General features: G+C 42.6%; 1 protein-coding gene across 2 annotated transcripts in view; it reads right to left on the bottom strand.

Moving 5' to 3' along the window:
- Nucleotides 1-2,918: 2,918 nt before the first annotated feature.
- The window catches only part of dpf1 (double PHD fingers 1), a 38,521-nt gene continuing 21,696 nt past the window's right edge, over nt 2,919-19,743 (bottom strand). Inside the window, exons 9-12 of one of the 2 annotated variants that reach the window (XM_047595050.1) lie at nt 7,440-7,559; nt 4,807-4,919; nt 4,250-4,331; nt 2,919-3,256 (exon numbers count right to left, since the gene is read on the bottom strand). In XM_047595050.1, the coding sequence (XP_047451006.1) occupies nt 3,186-3,256; nt 4,250-4,331; nt 4,807-4,919; nt 7,440-7,559 (386 nt within the window). In that variant the 3' untranslated portion in view covers nt 2,919-3,185. The remainder of the gene's footprint in view (nt 3,257-4,249; nt 4,332-4,806; nt 4,920-7,439; nt 7,560-19,743) is intronic. The other variant, XR_007113428.1, reaches the window with a different exon arrangement.

The raw sequence follows: 19,743 nt of genomic DNA, 5'->3' as shown, positions 1-19,743 counted from the left end.
AGCATCTGCACCGTCTGTATCAGACGGCAAACACAGTTACAGCTCAGGTACATTCACGCGAGCCATCTGATCTGACTAATTTCATTTAATACATGATGCAGCATCAAAATAAGTTGTTCATTCAAACCAAATCCAATGTGGAGCACTGCATGAAACGGCGATTTGTTGCCCTCAATTCAATCTCATATTTACAGCAGCTCTCCCCAAGCTCAAAGCTCACAGATCAGTACGTGGGTGCCTTGTCTATACTAACAAGCAAACAGTTTTGAAATTTTGAATTCATCCCCCTAACTCGGCACTGCTGCCTTCTAACGTGCCCGCTGCCTTATCAAATCCAGTTGAACTGGTGGAGGACGTCATAAGAGGCCTTTGAGATAAAAGAAAGATACAGAAAAAAGTTTTGTTTGTCTTTCTTCAGTGCAAGCTCTCAGAAGTACATGCAGGCTGCCATGTTAATCCCATTATGACAAACCCAGTCTCTAAACACTGGCCTCTAACGTGCAGAACAGACTGGCAGGAAGCAGTAGTAGAAATTCTCTAAGTAGTTTTGCTTTCACACAACAGGTTTGGCCTGTGGCTGTTTACCCAAGTTGCTTCACTTACACTTTAGTCTTTGGAGTCCATCACTGAGTTATTAAAGCTAATGCTTCTTTAGGTCACTTGAATGTCTACATATTAGCAAATATCAAACAGAATCACTGTACTTAATTTGTGCCATTTTTTTTTTTTTTTTTTTTTTTTTTTTAATGGTACCACACCACTGTTTATCTTCATTTAAAATGGCAATATTGGAGAGCCCCGTTTCGTTCTCTTTGTCAGGGCCTATGGGGATACATTGTAATTGCAGGTGTGCTCAGTAGTCCTTCCCATATTGCAGAAAAAAATGACTGCTAGGGAATTGATTAAACACCACTGCCTGCGCATGCCTTGCTATTTTGCGCACCGTCTGGTGCCACCAGAGACGCCCAAAGCTGCAAGGACTTTGACATAATTTCCTCTGTGGGTTAAAGCTTCAGTCAGAGATTACCAGTAGACAGTGACTGAACAGACATTTATTTAAATGGAAATCTTCAACTTTAAGGATGAAGTTTGCTGTTTATTAAAAGTCACCTTTTTAAAGTTCATTAAATCTTAAAAGGGAAAAGCTTAACGTAAAATCAGTGACCCATGACCGGGTGTCGTGGTGATATTTAGATTTGAGCTCCTACGGTGAGTGTTCTAAAATCAGACGTTGTGAGAAGATAAAGTAGTCACACACGGACTCCATTCCTTGAGTAAATATAGATGTTACCACATACTTGAAGGTTTTAAATGGCTTTGTTGCTGAGGGTTAGATGATAAAAAGGATACTACTTTTGTATGTGTTTGATTAATAGGATTCTGCACCAATGAGACAGTTAGCTTAGCTTAGCATTAAGACTACTAGCTGGGAAAACAGATTCCCTCTGTCTTAAGTAAACATGATCTAGGACCTCTAAAGCTTAAAGATTAACATTAACCCAAACTGGTGAGGTATGCACCTCACTGTTTCTTGCTGGACACCTTTATTTCCTGTAGCCAAGAAATAGTCCAGCGCACAAACCCCAGTGAAACCGTAACTCCTCAGGCTTTTCCTTTAATGCTTGTTTGTCATGAGTTGGGACTTCAGTGCCAGGATTTTAGATTTGTCCCACCTCCACCAGAATGCCCGAACTGGAAAATGCTGACTTTCCTTACATTCGCATTTCCGTCCTGCTGCTCACAGATTCCATCTATCATGGAGCTGGCTACGGTTACTGTAGCACTCAAATAAACTCACACAGACACACAAGCACACCCAGGGATTAAAACACAACCAGATTGGCCAAGAGAGTTCATTTCACAAACACATTATTGCGAATTAAGTGTGCTTTCCTTTCAATTTCAATTAAAAGTTTTTTTTCTTTAAATAAAAAACAAAACAAAACAAAAACAATTAAAATAACAACATGCAAATGTAATAAATAAATAAAAAAGGAACCATAAAAATAAGTTTTCTGGCCTCTGCCCAGGCCAGACAAATATCTGCATTGTCCACACATCAATCCTACATTCTTAACACACAGATAACACACACCGAGCACCGGGAGCGTTTCAGTCTCGCATTGGCTTCACAGTCATTGTTTCATCGGAGGAAAGGGCGAGTAAAGGTCAGGGAAAGGATTTGTGAGAGATGCTAATCCTAAATTGTCATTTTTAAATACACTGTTCGATCAGAGATAGCTGATTAGAGAAAAATCCTTCCCTCCTTTCATCAGAGGATCACATCCATACGCTAAAACCCTCAGTTTCAATCCCAAAATGCATCATTACGCTGTGGAAACCCCATGCAAGGAGAGCGAGGACAGGGTGAGGTCAAAGATGGTCCGAGTTCCTGACCAGACGCTCCTTGTTCTCCGGTAAAGGGAGAGTTTTTATGAGTGTGTAGATAGAGAATTAATTCTGTACAATTCACTCCCCGTTTGAAACTGCAAGGAGCCCTGCAGACAAATGACAGAGCGCAGTTCATCGTCTGATGAGGCTCTGCCATACGCGGTAAAAACGTGGTATGTTCTTTAGACATACACGACAAAGGACAGAGGGAGTACATGAAATTGTGTTTGGGTGTACACAGTTGACAAACACCGAAATGTACTGCTCCATGGTTATCCAGGGTCTTCAAAGTTCTGTCCTCTGTCTAACCTATTCATCTTATTAATTCTCACTCACTACTTGACTGAGTTGCAGCTGAAGATCATTAGGGCTCATCCGAGGGCCCTTATGAGGGTTCCTGTGGAGTAGTATGCCTCAGAAGTGCCCTTGGCAGGCTGAAGTGTGTGTCTTGCTAGCAAACTTATTGCCAGCTGATGAATTCCTCTGTTAAGACAGAGCAGGAGTCGGGGGTGGGGGGTGGGGGTGGGGGGGGGGGGGTTTCAGGTCAAGCACAACTGGGATTTTGAGAGACAAAAAAGGAACAGGAGGTCGGCTTGCCGCTGGTGAGACGTTTGAGAAAGGGTGCAGCGCCGCGGGTGCTGTGTGCTCAGTCGTGTCAAAGGTCACGGGGGGAGATTGTAGAGAAGGTGGCGGCGAGCAGATCAGAGGAGGAGCGGGGGCCGCTGGGGCAAGGAGATGGGTGACGGAGACGGGGAAGGATGAAGGGCCAAGAGGATGAGGTGCAGCTCTGCAGATTAAGTGAGGGTGATGTAGGCTGAGGCCTTCTCCTTCAGTTGTCTCAAACAGAGATGACAGCTCCAGCTCCCTACACAACACACACACACACACACACACACACACACACACAGACACACACAGCGCATCAGGATCGGAAGTTCAATCACTGCTATTGTAAAGCCTTGTGGATTAATCCCTCATTTCACACTGAGCGTTAAGTAACACTGTAAATTAAAGCTTCGTGTTGAAACGCCACATGCTGTGCCCGTGGTTTGTGGAGGATTTGACAACTAGTTTAGATCCTGGTGTGGGATTTGTGACATCAATTAAACATGGACTTGAGACGGAACCTTAAATGCACCTCTCCGTCAGTGACAGTACTTCAAACTGAATGTCCTCACCTAAAGGGGTTGGTGGAGCATTAAGCATTAGGTATGGAAGATATTTACTGCATATATATATATGTATATATATATATATATATATATATATAGTTTACCAGAGAGCGCACCTAAAATAACAACTGCTGTAGAATGTTACTTGTAAATCTGAAGCGTTGCCTGTGTGGGCAGAGCTTGACACTGTTAGTGAGTGTTGAACACAAGTGGCACTGCTACTGTATGTTCAGCCAAGTGACACTTTTACCATGGTAACAGATTATCTTTCTACTACTCGTCTCCATGGCAGCGCCATCAAACACCCGAGGCAGCCATCTTATGTGGCAAATGACAGTTCGATTTAAATAGATGTACCTGCCTTCATTTTTGCAATCACGGCATCTAAACTCTTTCGTGTTGCAATTGAACCTTCCCAAAAAATAAAAAATAAAAAAATAAAACAGATGCAGAGTCGTGTTCGTTACTTAACTATATGACCGCTTTGAACTCGGGTTTCACTCTCCCCAGTGTCACTGTCTCCCTACCAACTGTACAGACTATTACATAATTCTGCACTCAAAACAAAAACACTCTGAGATGATGAGATTCACTGGGTTGCGCAGTGTGACCAAATACAGTTCAGGACACACAAGGACTCTTGCATGCAGCGTATTTTGTGATACTGTGATTACTGCTGTGCGTACCCTCTGGTGGTTCAGACATGGGAGGGCTCAGGCAGTACATGTGGTAGCCTCTGTCACAATCGTCACAGAACAACAGCTGGTCCTGCAACAGAAGAAAGCAACAGATGTTAATATTTCCCAGGACAGATTTGAAATCAAAGCTGAGGACACATCAGCAAAGGGTAATGTCTACGCAGTAAAATAGGAAACTGTAATCAACAACAACAAAAGAAAGAATTTGGTGTATGTGTGTGTTTATTTTTTGAATTGTGACTATTTAAAACATTTTCATTGAATTTATTTTCTTTGGAAATTTTCTTGCAGAAATCTGTTTTTATCACAGTTGGACTAAGTGGGAAACAGTATAACCCAGTGGTTGAACATTACCCCACAAGCCAGCATTAGAAACCTGGATTCCACAGCTGAATATCTGTGTTACCTCAACTACAGGCAAACCATTAATTATAGGTTTCTTCACTATTATGTAGGTGGAGTATGTATATGTATGTGTGTGTATGTGTGTGTGTGTGCAGCCACATGTGTTCAGAGCTAACATGTAGTATAAAGTGAGATCCTACGTCGTTCTCAGAGGTGCCACACAGGCTGCAGGACTTGCACTCGATGCACTGCCAGCGATAAGTCCTCACCGCAGCCGTCATGTTCACTGTGAACTGCAGACAGGAGGGGTGGCCTGGGTGCACACACACGCACACACACACACACGCACACACACAAGCACATGGCCACACGTTTTTCACTGTCGCTGTCTGTATTTTGAGGACAGTCATCCATCATCTACCTATTGTATCCATCCATCGATTTCTTTGCTTCGTATTTATCTGAAGGGGAACGTACAATCAGGGGGCTGTAGATGACTTTAAGAATTTTTTGACATTTTCCCCCCTGGTTCTACAAAAATGTAGAATTCAGAAGAAAAACACACTTAGAAATGTAAATTTGTTGAACCATCGCAGGAGCCATAAGCTTGTTCTTGATTTGGTTACGTTAAATTTGCCACTATAAAAAGATAATAAATCGTCCTTGTCCACAGCAACCTGGCGTCTCTGCCATTAAAAAAAAAAATCTGTCTCTCCTCTTAGCAAGTTATTTTAGTTTTAACTGGTGCTCTCTATTACGTGGTCATGACAATGGAGATGTTATATCATCCTCACTTCCTGACCTTCATTCGTCTTCTTTGTGAGTGGTTATAAAGAAGAGGACCATACCAATGTTCTGCATGCATTAGCCCATTCACTACAAATCACGTAAAATCTTTTTCGTTCTCTCTCTTTTTTTATTTTTCAAATGAAAACAAACAATGTGTGGAAATATATGTATTTACAGTACATGCAATCACATAATATAAATTCTGCACCATGTACACTGCAATCTCTGCATTTATACATGTAACCAGAATGTACAAACACATCTCATACCAAAACAAAGTGAAGATTATGATGAGAGGGGAAAAAAATAGCACAACCATATTAAAAAAGTGAACAAAAAACAAAAATTAAAGCTGCAGTGCGGAATGTTTGTCTCCCCCTTCTGGCAGCCGCAGTAATTGCGAAGATGCGCTAAAATGTGCACAGGACCTAGGCCTAGAGTCTAGAAATAATCTGCACATCATTGCATCATCGGCTTTGTTGTTTAAACAGTAACGTCCTCTGAAAGCAACATTTATTTTTTATTTGGAACATTTGGAACAAACTTTTCATAGACATTACCTCGGTTCTGGAGTTAATAAGTTAGATGAGAAATGTTGGTTTTTCTGCTACAGTCTCAACAATACAGAACACTTGGTCTCCGCTGCTACAAGTGTTCCCTTCTTCAGCTTTAGCAAACCAGTCATTGCTGGTTGGTGTGAAACACATTGCTACCTATGGGTCAGACAACCCTTTTAGAACTCTGATATCCTACGATATACAGAGCGATTCATCTGTAGTAATTAGCTTTAACTGTGTCAACGGTGTGCGCTCCACCAAAGGCTTTCAGTGCAACAAATAATAATTTCTGTGAAAAAGTCCCGCACTACAGCTTTAAAGACCACTCCAATAAAGCAAACACAGCTTACCATTCAAAACCAAAATACACACTAAGGGGAGATCATTCTCTCACAGATGTTTCTAGATTCTCTGTAACAACGGGATACCCCCCTCAAAAGAAGAAATACAGTATTATAATATCAAATCTGGCAGATGAACAAGAAGCCAGGATTGAAACGCATGCAGCAGACAAGATTCTGAAACAATTCTGTGGTCTTTGCCACAATAGAAGGTCACACCAAGACATTTAGTTGGGGCTGTTCATGTTTCAGTGCCAGTAACAATGTTCCCCTCTGGTCCAATGAATGTCCAGTTAAATAAAAGTTTATTTCTTGTTGTTGTAGCTCAGATGTTCTTGGCATTATATAAAACCTTCATCCAAGTCTGCTCTCTACGTAAATTACATTTACTATTCATTATAACTCCTGAACAGCTGATTTTATTTATAAAGCCTTATTGAGTGTTGATGCTTGAACAGCTAAAGTGAAATTACATAAATGCAAATAGCCCCTGATTAGATGATTCTTTAAACCTTTTAGAACATGATACATTACAGTGACAATTTCCCAAAGCACATTATATTGTTTCAACTGTTTTGTTTTATTGGATTTCCAGGCAGCCATAATTTTTCCATGAATTTCCACACAGTATAGAATTTGGAGTGGCATTGATATCGGATATCTGTTCCATCTCACTAATTGCCTATTCAAACTTAAACCTTCAGTCAGAGTGCACCAATAACTTATTGACTAACAGCGAGTTCCTGGCTATTATTTTCTTCTTTGGAATCTACTTTGGTATGCGGTTTTGCATTTTCGACATTTTGTGTTTGGAGAGCATCTCACTTAACGATGTTACTGATGTTTTGAAGTGGAGTCAAAGAAAACCTATGGCTGCCTAAAAAGTTAACAAAACATCCCAAATATCCAGCAACATGACATCAAATGGCTCTTAAAGTTAGGTTCACTGTACATGATGTGCATTAGATGGGCTCAAACAAGAAAACACTGGTATGGTCCATCCATTATATCCGAACGAATCAAAGCTTGCATTTACTTATATAGTCAGTACGAAAGCTATAGTCAGCACATGGGACGTTTCAAGACATGTGCATCAACAGAGGACAGCCTTCCTCCTGCCAATCATCCCCTTCATTGGTGCCCTACCTGAGCGTCCACAGTCCGCACAGGAGATAAGGTCTTCGGGACAGCCGGTCTTCTTTGAGCCTCCGAGGCAGAAGTCACAGTAGCCGTTGGCGATGACTGAGCCGTCCGGTGCTTTCTTGGCTGGGAGAGGAAAAAGAAAAGAGAAGTGGGTAAGAAAGATTGGAGCTACAGCATTCTATCCTACTGAACTCTTGGGAGAAAGGAATGAAGAGGGTAAACTCATAAGTCAGTGTTATGAAATGTTGCCCCGAAGTGAAGAGGCTCTCGACAGTAAGACAGATTGAAGAGTGGAGAACTATAAAAGCCCAAACGGATCAACAAAGCAGCCGTCATGGAGGTGTGTGCTCAGAAGCGTAGTATTATTGAGAGTGATTAGGGATAAAATGTTGGGATATAAAACAAAGCAGGAGAAAAAGTCCCAGTCGTCCCTCCTTATCCGTTTGCTTAGCTAATGCGAGATCCGATGTAGGCCTGCACTGGGACTCTCCAAATTCTCCCAAGTGTGAGGCGGGAGATGGGGACGCAAAGAGAGAGACGTCCACTGGGAGCCCCTGGGGTCTAGTAAATATTGTCAGAAGTGAAGGAGGAGGAGGAGGAGGAGGAGGAGGAAGGGGGGGGACTGAAAAAAGAAAAGTACGAGGGGTCTGCATCTGTGTATGTGTGATGGGAAGTTGCCGGGACAGACCTGCCATCCTGCTGAGCATGGAGAGGCAAGTGCTCCATGTGAAGCCATTTCATAATAATTATTAACAAGAGAGAAATTCCCCCCGCCTGCCTGAGTGCTGTGCATTAATGTGTGAGCGTGTTCCACATCTACCCCCCATCTCTGTCTGTCTGACTCTTGGTCTGCCTGCCTGCCTGTCTCACGGCTGTTGATTGCATAATCACTTTAATGGAAGCAATCACATAACCACTGCAGACTACTTTGTGTGTGCGCTTTCTTCTCTAAGAAGCAATGCAGTGGACGGCTCCTTCACAATGAATCACCGCGCAGGACCGAGCGAATACAACAGAGTGGATTACGCAGGTGCACACACGTCGATGTATACAGTGGTTACTGACGCCGCTGTAAGTGATACAGTGTGTATGCTTACACGAGAGGCTATTAATGCACTCGTTTTAAGGTACTGCTTGGTGGGAAGGGGGGATTTGATGAAATTTGTTGGTGAAAAAGGGGAGCAGAGAGATTGGGTTATTACTTGTCAGGGTTTACTCCTCTGAGAAATAAAATGAAAATAATAAAAAAAAAACTCTGCTGATCACGATGAGAGACAGACAGGGAACGAGGAAGGGGAGGGAAGCGATGCGCTGTACCTGCCGCTGCAGAGTTCAACAAAAAACATACGCATGACGCTGTCGTCCACGTGGAGAGAACGAATCTGCATAGGACTTCTGTTTATTTGTTTATTTAATAGGACCCCTATTAGTCATCACTCCATTATAGGAGCAATGGCTACGGGGTTCAACACAGGACAAAAACAGTAAAAACAACCACCCAGAATATAGACTTTAGTCCTGGGCTGTGCCTTAGGAATAAATAAGTGATGAGGCAACCCTGGTGTACTGTCAAGTATATGAAATTCTCAACATAACATTACAGCACAAATAGCTCCGACTTCTCTTTCGCCATAAACTATTGATGGTGTCAACTTTTCAAACGCTGTATGTTCAATTGAAGGACTTTTTTTTTTTATTTCTTATCCTGCTCATCAGGGGAATGTGCTGGGAATGAATGAATTTCCGCACGAGAGGTCACAGCTACCTGTGAAGTAGTTACGGTGATATTACAGGTGGAACCAAGGATAATTTAAGTGATGGATCAAAAAAGAAAAGTATGCAAAGGCACTCTGTGATTGAAAAAAGTATAAAAAGCCTTTATCTAAGTATGGCAAAAAAAAAAAAAAAAATGGGTAACACTTTCTATGAAGGTTGTATTTATAATGCCCTATGAATGCACTCATAATATTTTATAAGGTGTCTATAAAGCATTATAATGGTCATTATTACCATCTATACATATTCACAAGTCGTCATAACCAACTTCATGATGCATTATGACAACTGGTTATGAATGATTATAATTTTAATCTGAATAGTGCATTATAAATAGGTCAATATCTGCCTAGTGACTTGTTAGTTTTATAATGCATCATAACTACTTTGCTTTGCTAAATGTGCATAGTGATGCATAATGAGTTTTGACTTCGCCTATAGTGCTTTATATCTGTAGTTATAAGTATATGTAATAAAGTTATAATAATGTATATATCTCCCTACAGCACACTGTTATAAACAGCTATGCAATATCATAAGTGCTATTTGTCAGCGCTAAGTAAAGTGACAAGAATATGACACTATTATTAACAGATATAAGTTACTATGAGTAATTAAAAGGTGCAATGAACTAAGTCCTGAGTCTGGCATCTTTACCCCATATGCACAATGTTAATGTCATAGGTGTTATTTGTCAGCTTCAGGTAAATTAGTGCAAATGAGGTGTTGTGGATATAAGACTATTATAAACAAATATGAGGCACAATGAAATGAGAGCCTGGACAGTAAAGACAAAAGAAATGCATTTAGTTCACTTTATTTTCATTTAAACCAACACACATGATCAGAATGATTATCAATGCTCTGAGCACATTACACAAACACATGAAACACATGAAACAGGCCACAAAAGTGGCACGGCGTGGTCCTAGAGATGTGTCTCTTAAAAGTGCCTTTGGGTTGGTGACGTGATTCAGGGTCAGAGGTCAGGAGATGGTTTGACAGCAACTACAAGAAAAACAGAGGCAAATCTTTAGTGCTCTAGCTGGGTTTGTTTTTTTTTATGCAGAAGGGTTTGATTGAAAACACATAAGCAGATCACGTTTTTTTGTTTAAAGCAGCCTAATGAGACATTATGTTACCGCATATCGTGCAGGCAGCGCAGATTACCCGTAGGTGGCTTAAGCTAGCTAGACGAAAGTTACCGGACACGGCTAGTTTTAATTCACAAATAAGATCGTTTTCATATTCTTGCGTTTAATGATTGAAACCATTCGAAATCATTGCTTTAATATGTAAACGATGTGCTTCAAAGTAAGGCAAAGTAAAGTATTAGCTCACAAAACACTAGCAGGACAGAGAGACGACATACCTGTCCTGGCGAGGACTCAGCGGAGAAAGGGCGCTTTCCGATACAGTCAATGCTTTACGATAGTGGGAGGAGCTGGGGAGGGAGGTGGGTGGGGTCAGAGGTCAGGGGTCATAGACTAAGGAATGACATTTATACAATCATAATAATATAAATAAAAACGATATCAAAATAATATTTGACGGCATTCAATAAATGCGGACATTTCTAGCGACCCTTTATAAAGAAGCGGTGTCACGGTGGATGTGAAACTGTCACGAAAATGAATCTATTGTTTGGTGCCTGCCGATTTTTCTCAAATTTTCATGCCGCTCGAAACGAATTTCAAACTGATGTATTTCAATTAGAAGTTATTTCGTGCTATGAGGACGACTGTCAATGTGACACTGCGCAATGAAGAGGTTTGATTTAATTTCATTTAGACTAGATTTGTAATGGTCTTATTTCGGTTTTTAATGTAACGTCAATTTTGCTGCAGGATTCGGCACTTTGAGATCCGAAAAAAAAATTAATGGTTATTTGTTATATCGGTCTCTTATACAGGATCGCTAGAAATGTCCGCCTTTATTGAATGCCGTAAGATATTATTTTGATATCGTTTTTATTAATATTATTATTATTGTAGAAATGTCATTCCTTAGTCCATGACCCCAGACCTCAGACCCCACCCACCCACCTCCGTCCCCAGCTCCTCCCACTGTCGTAAAGCATTAACTGTATGTACTAATCGTAAAGGGGCTTTTCTTTCCTTTCTCCGGGACAGGTATGTCGTCTCTCTGTCCTGCTAGTGTTTTGTGAGCTAATACTTTACTTTTCTTACATGAAGCACATCGTTTACATATTAAAGCAATGATTTCGAATGGTTTCAATCATTAAACGCAAGAATATGAAAACGATCTTATTTGTGAATTAAAACTAGCCGTGTCTGGTAACTTTCGTGTAGCTAGCTTAAGCCACCTACGGGTAATCTGCGCTGCTTGCATAATATGCGGTAACATAATGTCTCATTAGGCTGCTTTAAACAAAAACACGTGATCTGCTTATGTGTTTTCAATCAAATCTTTCTGCATAAAAAAAAAACAAACCCAGCTAGAGCACTAAAGATTTGCCTCTGTTCTTGTAGTTGCCGTCAAACCATCTCCTGACCTTTGACCCTGAATCACCTCACCAACCCAAAGGCACTTTTAAGAGACACATCTCTAGGACCACGCCGTGCCACTTTTGTGGCCTGTTTCATGTGTTTCATGTGTTTGTGTAATGTGCTCAGAGCATTGATAATCATTCTGATCATGTGTGTTGGTTTAAATGAAAATAAAGTGAACTAAATGCATTTCCTTTTGTCTTTACTGTCCAGGCTCTCATTTCATTGTGCCTCATATTTGTTTATAATAGTCTTATATCCACAACACCTCATTTGCACTAATTTACCTAAAGCTGACAAATAACACCTATGATATTAACATTGTGCATATGGGGTAAAGATGCCAGACTCAGGACTTAGTTCATTGCACCTTTTAATTACTCATAGTAACTTATATCTGTTAATAATAGTGTCATATTCTTGTCACTTTACTTAGCGCTGACAAATAGCACTTATGATATTGCATAGCTGTTTATAACAGTGTGCTGTAGGGAGATATATACATTATTATAACTTTATTACATATACTTATAACTACAGATATAAAGCACTATAGTAGAAGTCAAAACTCATTATGCATCACTATGCACATTTAGCAAAGCAAAGTAGTTATGATGCATCATAAAATTAACAAGTGACTAGGCAGATATTGACCTATTTATAATGCACTATTCAGATTAAAATTATAATCATTCATAACCAGTTGTCATAATGCATCATGAAGTTGGTTATGACGACTTGTGAATATGTATAGATGGTAATAATGACCATTATAATGCTTTATAGACACCTTATAAAACATTATGAGTGCATTCATAGGGTGTTATAAATACAACTTCATAGAAAGTGTTACCAAAAAATGGTTAAAGCACATAACTTAAAAAGGTGCTTATGGGTGGAGCCTTCCCGTTATGTCACACTCCTCATCATGTAAGTGATGTTGCTAGTTGCTAGCATGGCTACAGAGGATACTGGAAGAGTCGCTGCTTTCCACACACTCTGTGATGCTGGATACAGTCCATTCTCATTGTCATCTTCCATAACCGCTTGTCCTTTAGAGGGCCGTGGGTCGCTGCAGCCTATCCCAGCTGTCATCGGGCCAGAGGCGGGCTACACCCTGGACAGGTCGCCAGTCCTCTGGATACAGTATAGACTGTAAATGTGTTTACTTTTGAAGAAACTGTTTACTGAATGTAGCAGGAGGATGTAGAGGCATATAGTCTGGTGTTCAGGCCCGGAACCAAAGCAAACACGTGTTTTGTTTTTTTTTCTTTTTCTGGTCAAATAAATTTCTCTTATCTTCTCTGCTTTTATTTGGACTCAGAGCCGCTGATTGGGCCTCACGTTCCCTGTTGGGATGAACTAGACCGGCACACATGTGGACAGCAACACGCACGCACATAAATGAGACACACTCGGGCTTCATTTGGTTTGTGTGCTATATATATATGTGCGCACGTTCATATCTTTGTTTGCCTTTGTATGTCTGCGTTGAGTGTGTGCGCTGTGTGTGTGTGTGCTTAGAGGCCCCAGAGAGTGAATCAGCAGGTCCTGACGCATGTGAGTGAGTCGGGGCTGCCCGCTGGCCTGCCTGCGTGGAGGAAAAAAACCCCATCAATGATTAAACGCCCGCGGCCATGTTTCAGAAGCCGCCTGCAACCACAGACGTGCCTTTGCCAGCGGAGGAAGGGAAGGAGGGAGGGAGGGAGGAGATAGAGAGACGATGGAGAGAGAGAGAATAAAGAAAAGTGAGCTAATGAGCCAAAATAAAAGAAATGTATGCCAAGTAAAGAAGAAAATGAAAAACTGAAGCAGGGAAAAAGAGACTGGCAATCATCAGGTACCCTTCTTCTACAGTCTTGTCGTTTCTTTTCCTCTTCTCCATCTCCATTTCTTTCTCACCTAAGCCAGCCTCTCCTCTCTGCTCCTTTCATTTTCTTTTTTTTTTTCATTATATCCCTTCTTTACCTGACCCTCCTCTCTTCTCCTTCTCCCCCTCTCCTCTCCTCCCTCCCTCCCTACCCCCCTCTCCTCTCCCAATTACCAAGAGGAGTATGAGCAGAACCGTACACTTCACAGCTTTCAAGTGTTGGAGAGAGATCCTCCTGGGAATTATCCAGCAAGAGATGAATCCTCAAATGCCCCCCCCTCCCCAGCCCCCTCCCGCCCCAAAACACCTACCCTTCCCCATTTTTCCTCCTTCTGCTAATAATTTCTCTCTCCCCTGTCTCATTTTCTCTCCTCTTCCCCTCCATGCTGCTCCTTCGTTATCGTGTGTTGTTGCCCTCAGAGCTATCTGCCCTGCTGCTCTGTCAACGGAAGCATCTCTTTTAACAAAGTAACTGTATTCAAAGTTATTCATCTATATAATGGATCAGCGGGATTTGCCTGAGAAATAAAATCTCAAGATTTGGCGATTTTGAGTGGACGTCAGTGTTAAAGTTACTCTTCCAAAACAACACGTTAAAATCAGGCTTTGTGTAAATAAGTGGAACTCTGTGACTGTGAGTCTTCAGTGGGTTTATTTGACAGTTTTATGTCTAATGGAGAACTGGTGGGCATTGTGGACATGAGGAAAAGGAAAATAACAAAAACAGCCGAGCAATGAGAAAATGCAGCACAGACAACGTAAGAATCCATGACTTTGTATCTGTATTGAAAATTCTAAGCCTCTCAAAATCCTTCTCCTTCTCTCTACCCCTCCAACATCTCCTCCTCCTCCCCCTCCTCCCTTTTCCACTGCTCTGGCGTGGAACCAAAGAAATAGGCCTACCTGTTGACTTTTAGCTTTCTTTTTCCATCTCCCTTTTTTTTTTTTTTTTGAATTTTCTCTCATTTTTTCCTTCCCTTTCCATCTCTCCACCTGCCTCTTGATTTAGTATTTTAAAGCATAACATTTGCATGACATTTACTGGAAGTATTCTTCTTAAACCCTCCTTCCCATCCAGCTCCACGGACGCGCATGAAGGTAAGCTCAGCCATTAACAAAGAAATGCATGTTTCCATGGATACCATTGTTACAAAAATGCAAGAGTTGGTTAATCAAGGTTATATTTTATACTGGAAACAAAAGGTGACATGTGAATGGTTTCATATCGGACTGCATCTGTTTTTTTTTTTGTTTTTACAATTATTGATGGTACACCAGGTGTAGATGGGAAGTATAGATGGGGAGGTGCAAAGGTGAGGAGGCAGAAAGGGGTTTCGAGAACAGATGAAGGAAACGGGGGAGCAGAAAGAGGAGGAGGAAGATGAGGAGGCACAAAGGAGAGAGAAGGAAAGGAGGCGAAAGAAAAAAAAAGTGACTCCTGTTGTATCGGAGCAGCGGCGTGTGAAAACACACACTCTGCACTCCTGTCGCCTCGCTGCTTAATGAGGAGAGCCTCTGAGGAGAAGCACACGAGAGCGCGCGCACACACACACACACACGGACGGAAACACGCGCACCCGCACACATATAGTAGAGTGCGCACGGGCACACAAAGATTTACAACCAAGCCTTTGCATAATAACTTTTGCAGTCCAGTTTCAGCCCCATCCCCCTTTTGCTCTCTCTTTAATGTGATAAATGAGAGTCCCTGTAACCCCCATGCAGCCACACACACACACACATAAATAATTACAGTCGCAAATATACATATTTTAACACACAACGCAGGGATAAAGAAATGGACAGCGTGTAATGCTCAGGCACGAGCACATACATTCACACAGACACAGAATCCAAAATGCTCAAGGAGACATTTTCGTTTTTTTTTTTTTTTTTTTTTATGCAGACAAGCAGCCAGAGATGCAGTCAGATGGAAACCGTCAGTCACAGATGAAAAGTCACCGGCTTCCTTCCTCTCTCTCCCTTTCCCTCGCTCTCTCTCTCCATCTTCCTCCTCTCACTCTTTCTCCTATCCTCTTCCTCACTCTTTCTCTTTTGCACTTTCGTGCGTTCTCATTATTGCTGCTGCTCTCTCTGCCTCTGATTCGATCTCTTGTCTTCGCTTCATTGTGCTCCTTTTCTCTTCTCTTTTTTTTGCTTCCCTTTCCTTATTTGGTCTCTCTCTCTTTCCCCCCCCCCCCCCCTTCCCTCTGCTTTACTCTCAAAGAGGAAATTGGAACTCTTTCCTGCAATCCATCTGTTGTCACACTAATGCCTGCACCAGTGCCATGTTCGGATATCCCCCCTCCCCGCATTTCCATCTCTGCACCCACCAAACTTACCCCACCCTTCACCCTTAAGCGCACACAACCACACACACGAGTGCTACTTTCGCTCGTGTCCAGTCAGCAGGTTGCGTAACTCCCAGTGCATTGTGGGACTGGATGCATGCATTCGCCCGTGTGTGTATGAGAGTGTGCAATGTGAGCTTGTGTGCAGAGATGACATTGCAAAGTAAAGAGGACGGAGGCAGTTTTGGTGCATAATAAAACTTGATCTATGGCTGCTTTGTAATCACACTGACCCACAGAAACAAAGACACGCACGCACACACACACGCACACACACACACACCATCAGTCTGACACTGCAGTCTGCTGATATGTGCGCATTTAGGAAATAGACATGCATGCAAATAAATCACATACATGTGTAGAGAGACACTGGCTCGCCATAAATCATGCATGTAAAGAAATCACACACAGACACACACACACAGCCTGTACCTAAGAGTACTTAAATTTTCACACTCTTAAAAAGAGCCACTTAGCCAGCGCAGGCTTGTGCCCCTGTCGATGTTAGAGTTAAAATGCAAATTATTAATCCTATTTTGTTCCAGGGAGAGAGCCGGCTGGGAATGTGGCTGTGAAATCCTGTTTGAACTGTGCCCAGCCTCACACGGTCCACTCTGCTGCGTGCGTGTCGGCGCTGCACTGTCATGCGGAAATGTCAGAAATGACCAGTCGGAATGAAACAACAAAGGAAGAATTTCACACACACACACACACACACACACACAAAAGAAAAAAAAATGTGCAAAGCTGCATCCTATTTTGTGACATTTTGAGGGAGCTTGAGTTTCTGTAGATGGTGCAATTTCCTTTGTGCGTTTAGGGGTAGCGGCTATCACTGTTCGTGCTAGATAGCAATTAGAATATAATTCCAAACATTGCAAGTGGCTTTATTTATTTATTTATTTTTTTTGCCCCAGTTCAGACCGTGTAAAAGTTCTCATCAGTCAAATCACTGTTGCAGTGCAAATAAATCAGGAATATGACTTTTTAACTGTTGTATTTCCTCCTCTGCTTGCTGAGTTGCTGTTCAGACCCAGACAGAAAAACAGACGAGATGAGATGGGCAGAGGGTGAGGATGGATTTGGGGTGGGGGTGGTATTGGTGGTGGTGGGGAGGGAGGTAGGGTTGTGGTTGTGCGGGGGCTTATCCAAACATGGCCAAGACAACTGAGGGACCACAGAACAACCAGCCAGCAAGCCACAGCACCACATCTTAAGACAGAATACCAAATGAAGCAGACTCCAATATTACCCTGCCTTCACCACTCCAACTGTCTGGGGGAATCTATATGATGAATCATGAAGAGGTTTTTTCCCCCTTTTCTCTCAGCCTCTATAACTCTGCTTCTCGCTCTGCTTTTCTCTTTGTCTGTTTTCTCGCTCTCCTCCCATTCTTTATGTTATTTTTAATGAACTCCTCTGTGCCCCCTCCGCTCCTTCTCTCCACTTCAACTTCTTCCACTCTGCTTTCTTTCCCTCCACTTTCCCTCCTCCCTCGTTCCTTCCCTCCCGTTTCTCTTCTCTCCCAAACTCTCCTACCTTCCTCCTCTCTCCCATCTCTCTCTCTCTCTCTCTCTCTCTCTCTTTTCAATGTACATAACAGTGTACTCTTTAGGAGGGAGCCCTGGCGGTATCTATGGCAACCGGATTGCTAGGCAACAGCCGTTTCTCCCTTCCTTTCCTGCGCCGTGCAGCAGCGGCAACAATCAACCAATGAGAAGCTGGGGAGGAATGTCGGAGTGCGTGAAAAGTTGTGAACACCTATAGAAAGCGCTGCGTGCCGTCTAGTTACACATGTGCTGTTTTGACATTTGTAAAGATTGCATAAATATACACCCCATCAATCAGCCTTTGCTTTGTAAATTAAAATTAACAGTGTGTTACTACGCACAGCAGAAAATGCAATTAAAAAAAAGAGATGTTGCTCTGGATGTTAAAAAAAAGAAAAGAAAAGGAAAACAGTCTCGCTTTTGTCGCTGTGCACATGCACACACGGACAAATAATAGCCACCGAAGGCACACACGTGTTAATTAGCATACAATTACACCTCTGTGCACACGCCACTGGAACTCCTTGAAAGGAGGTTTACAGCAGGATTATTTTTAGGCAATTCTGCAAGCTCCAGCGTTGTGCACGCAGCACCGAGCGTTCAAAAAAAAAAATCTTTTAACGAAGTCCCTACTTACAAATAGAAAGAAATCACAGTCAGAATCGTCAGGTTTGGCAAGTTCTGGCGGCAAAAGATCACGCAGTGCAAAGACAGGACGGCTCATAAGACTGACAAAGACTTCTCCCCCCCATAGAAAAACACATCTGCCCAGTGACACTGCTATAAATGGCAAAGTAATAACCACAAGAGCTGGAATCTTAACCTGTGCTCAGAAAAAGAACAAGATGGATGTAGAAAAAAAAAAACAACAAAAAAAAAAAAACGGAGAGCAGCGCACATATGCAGCGACAATAGACACAGCGAGTGGAGAAGCCATTTTAGGTTCTCAACCATGTCTTATTTTGATGTTGGTTGATCAAAATTCATCCTTCCACTCCTCTGTCTGCCAACAGTAGGAGGAGGAGGACGGGGAGGCCATTTTGAAACACAGGGCAAAAAAACTGGAAAGGGGAAAAAAAAAAAAACACAACAATGGTGAGTAGGAACAGAGGGATGCTGACCTTCAAAGGGCTCAATTACATGTGACACACACACGCGTCCGCGCACGTACACACTTCAAGTTGGGCATGATTGCCCGTACAGTGCATTCACACAACTCAGTGGCAGAGAGGGGCACGAGCAGACACACACACACAAAGAAAAACGTGTGTGTGTGTGCATGTGTGTGTGCGCGCGCTGATCGCATTTTTTAGTACACACATATAGAAACGCACACAGTCTGAGCGTCCCTGCTGCTCCACACCGTAGGACCGTCTGTCCGTCCAGATAAAGTGGCCTCTGAATCTCGGTTCTGATTTGAGAGGGGGGATTTAATGACAACTACACCCCCACCCCCACCCCTCCTCTCCCCCCCTCTGGCTGCCTGTCCCTTTCTTTCTTTCCCTCTCCCTCCATTTTTCCTTCACTCTCTCCTCGTTGTTTCTCTCAGTTTGTGTCGTGCGCGCAATCTATTTATCTCATTCCTGCTATTTCACAATTATTTCACTTTTTCATCTCCCTCTCTCTCCTTTTCTCTATCCATAACCACAAAAACCAATTTTCAGGTGGACACTGCAGGGCCGACCTCTAAAGTAAACATCCCCCCCACCCCCCTTCATCCATCCACTTCTCCGCAGCCTCCAACTCTTCCGTCTTCTACCCCCACCGCCACCGCCGCCGACGCCATCACATCAATGCCAAAAGAACCCCCTACACCTCCGTCATCCATCCTGCTCTCCCTCCCTCCACACCTCCAACCTCTTCTCCCCCTGTTTGGGAGAAAAAGAAACATAGAATGTGGCGCAGTCATGAATTTTAATGGCGCCGCTCATTTTGAGTAAACAGCACACCTGCCAGCATCCGGATATGTGTGGACGGTTGATTTCGGTTGATGGCAATCAGATTAATTCCAAAAAGTTGAAGGATGTGAGGCAACCCGAGAGAGAATGGGTGAGGGGAGAAAAAAAATGGAGACGGAGAGGGAAAGGAGAGGAGGGTTAAGTGAGGATGCAGAGCAAGATGAGGAGAAGTGGTGAAAGATGGACTCAGAGAACAAGAGGGAAGGGAAATCTCATCTCCTTGTGGAATAATCTGCCATTTATCACACTGATGGAAAAACAGGGAGGGGAGGAAGGGAGGAAGGGAGCT

The sequence above is a fragment of the Mugil cephalus genome, chromosome 9, assembly GCF_022458985.1.
Source record: "Mugil cephalus isolate CIBA_MC_2020 chromosome 9, CIBA_Mcephalus_1.1, whole genome shotgun sequence".
In the NCBI taxonomy this organism is placed as follows: Eukaryota; Metazoa; Chordata; class Actinopteri; order Mugiliformes; family Mugilidae; genus Mugil; species Mugil cephalus.
The sequence above is the reverse complement of the archived record's forward strand: the minus strand, read 5'-3'. Positions and strand labels throughout refer to the sequence as shown.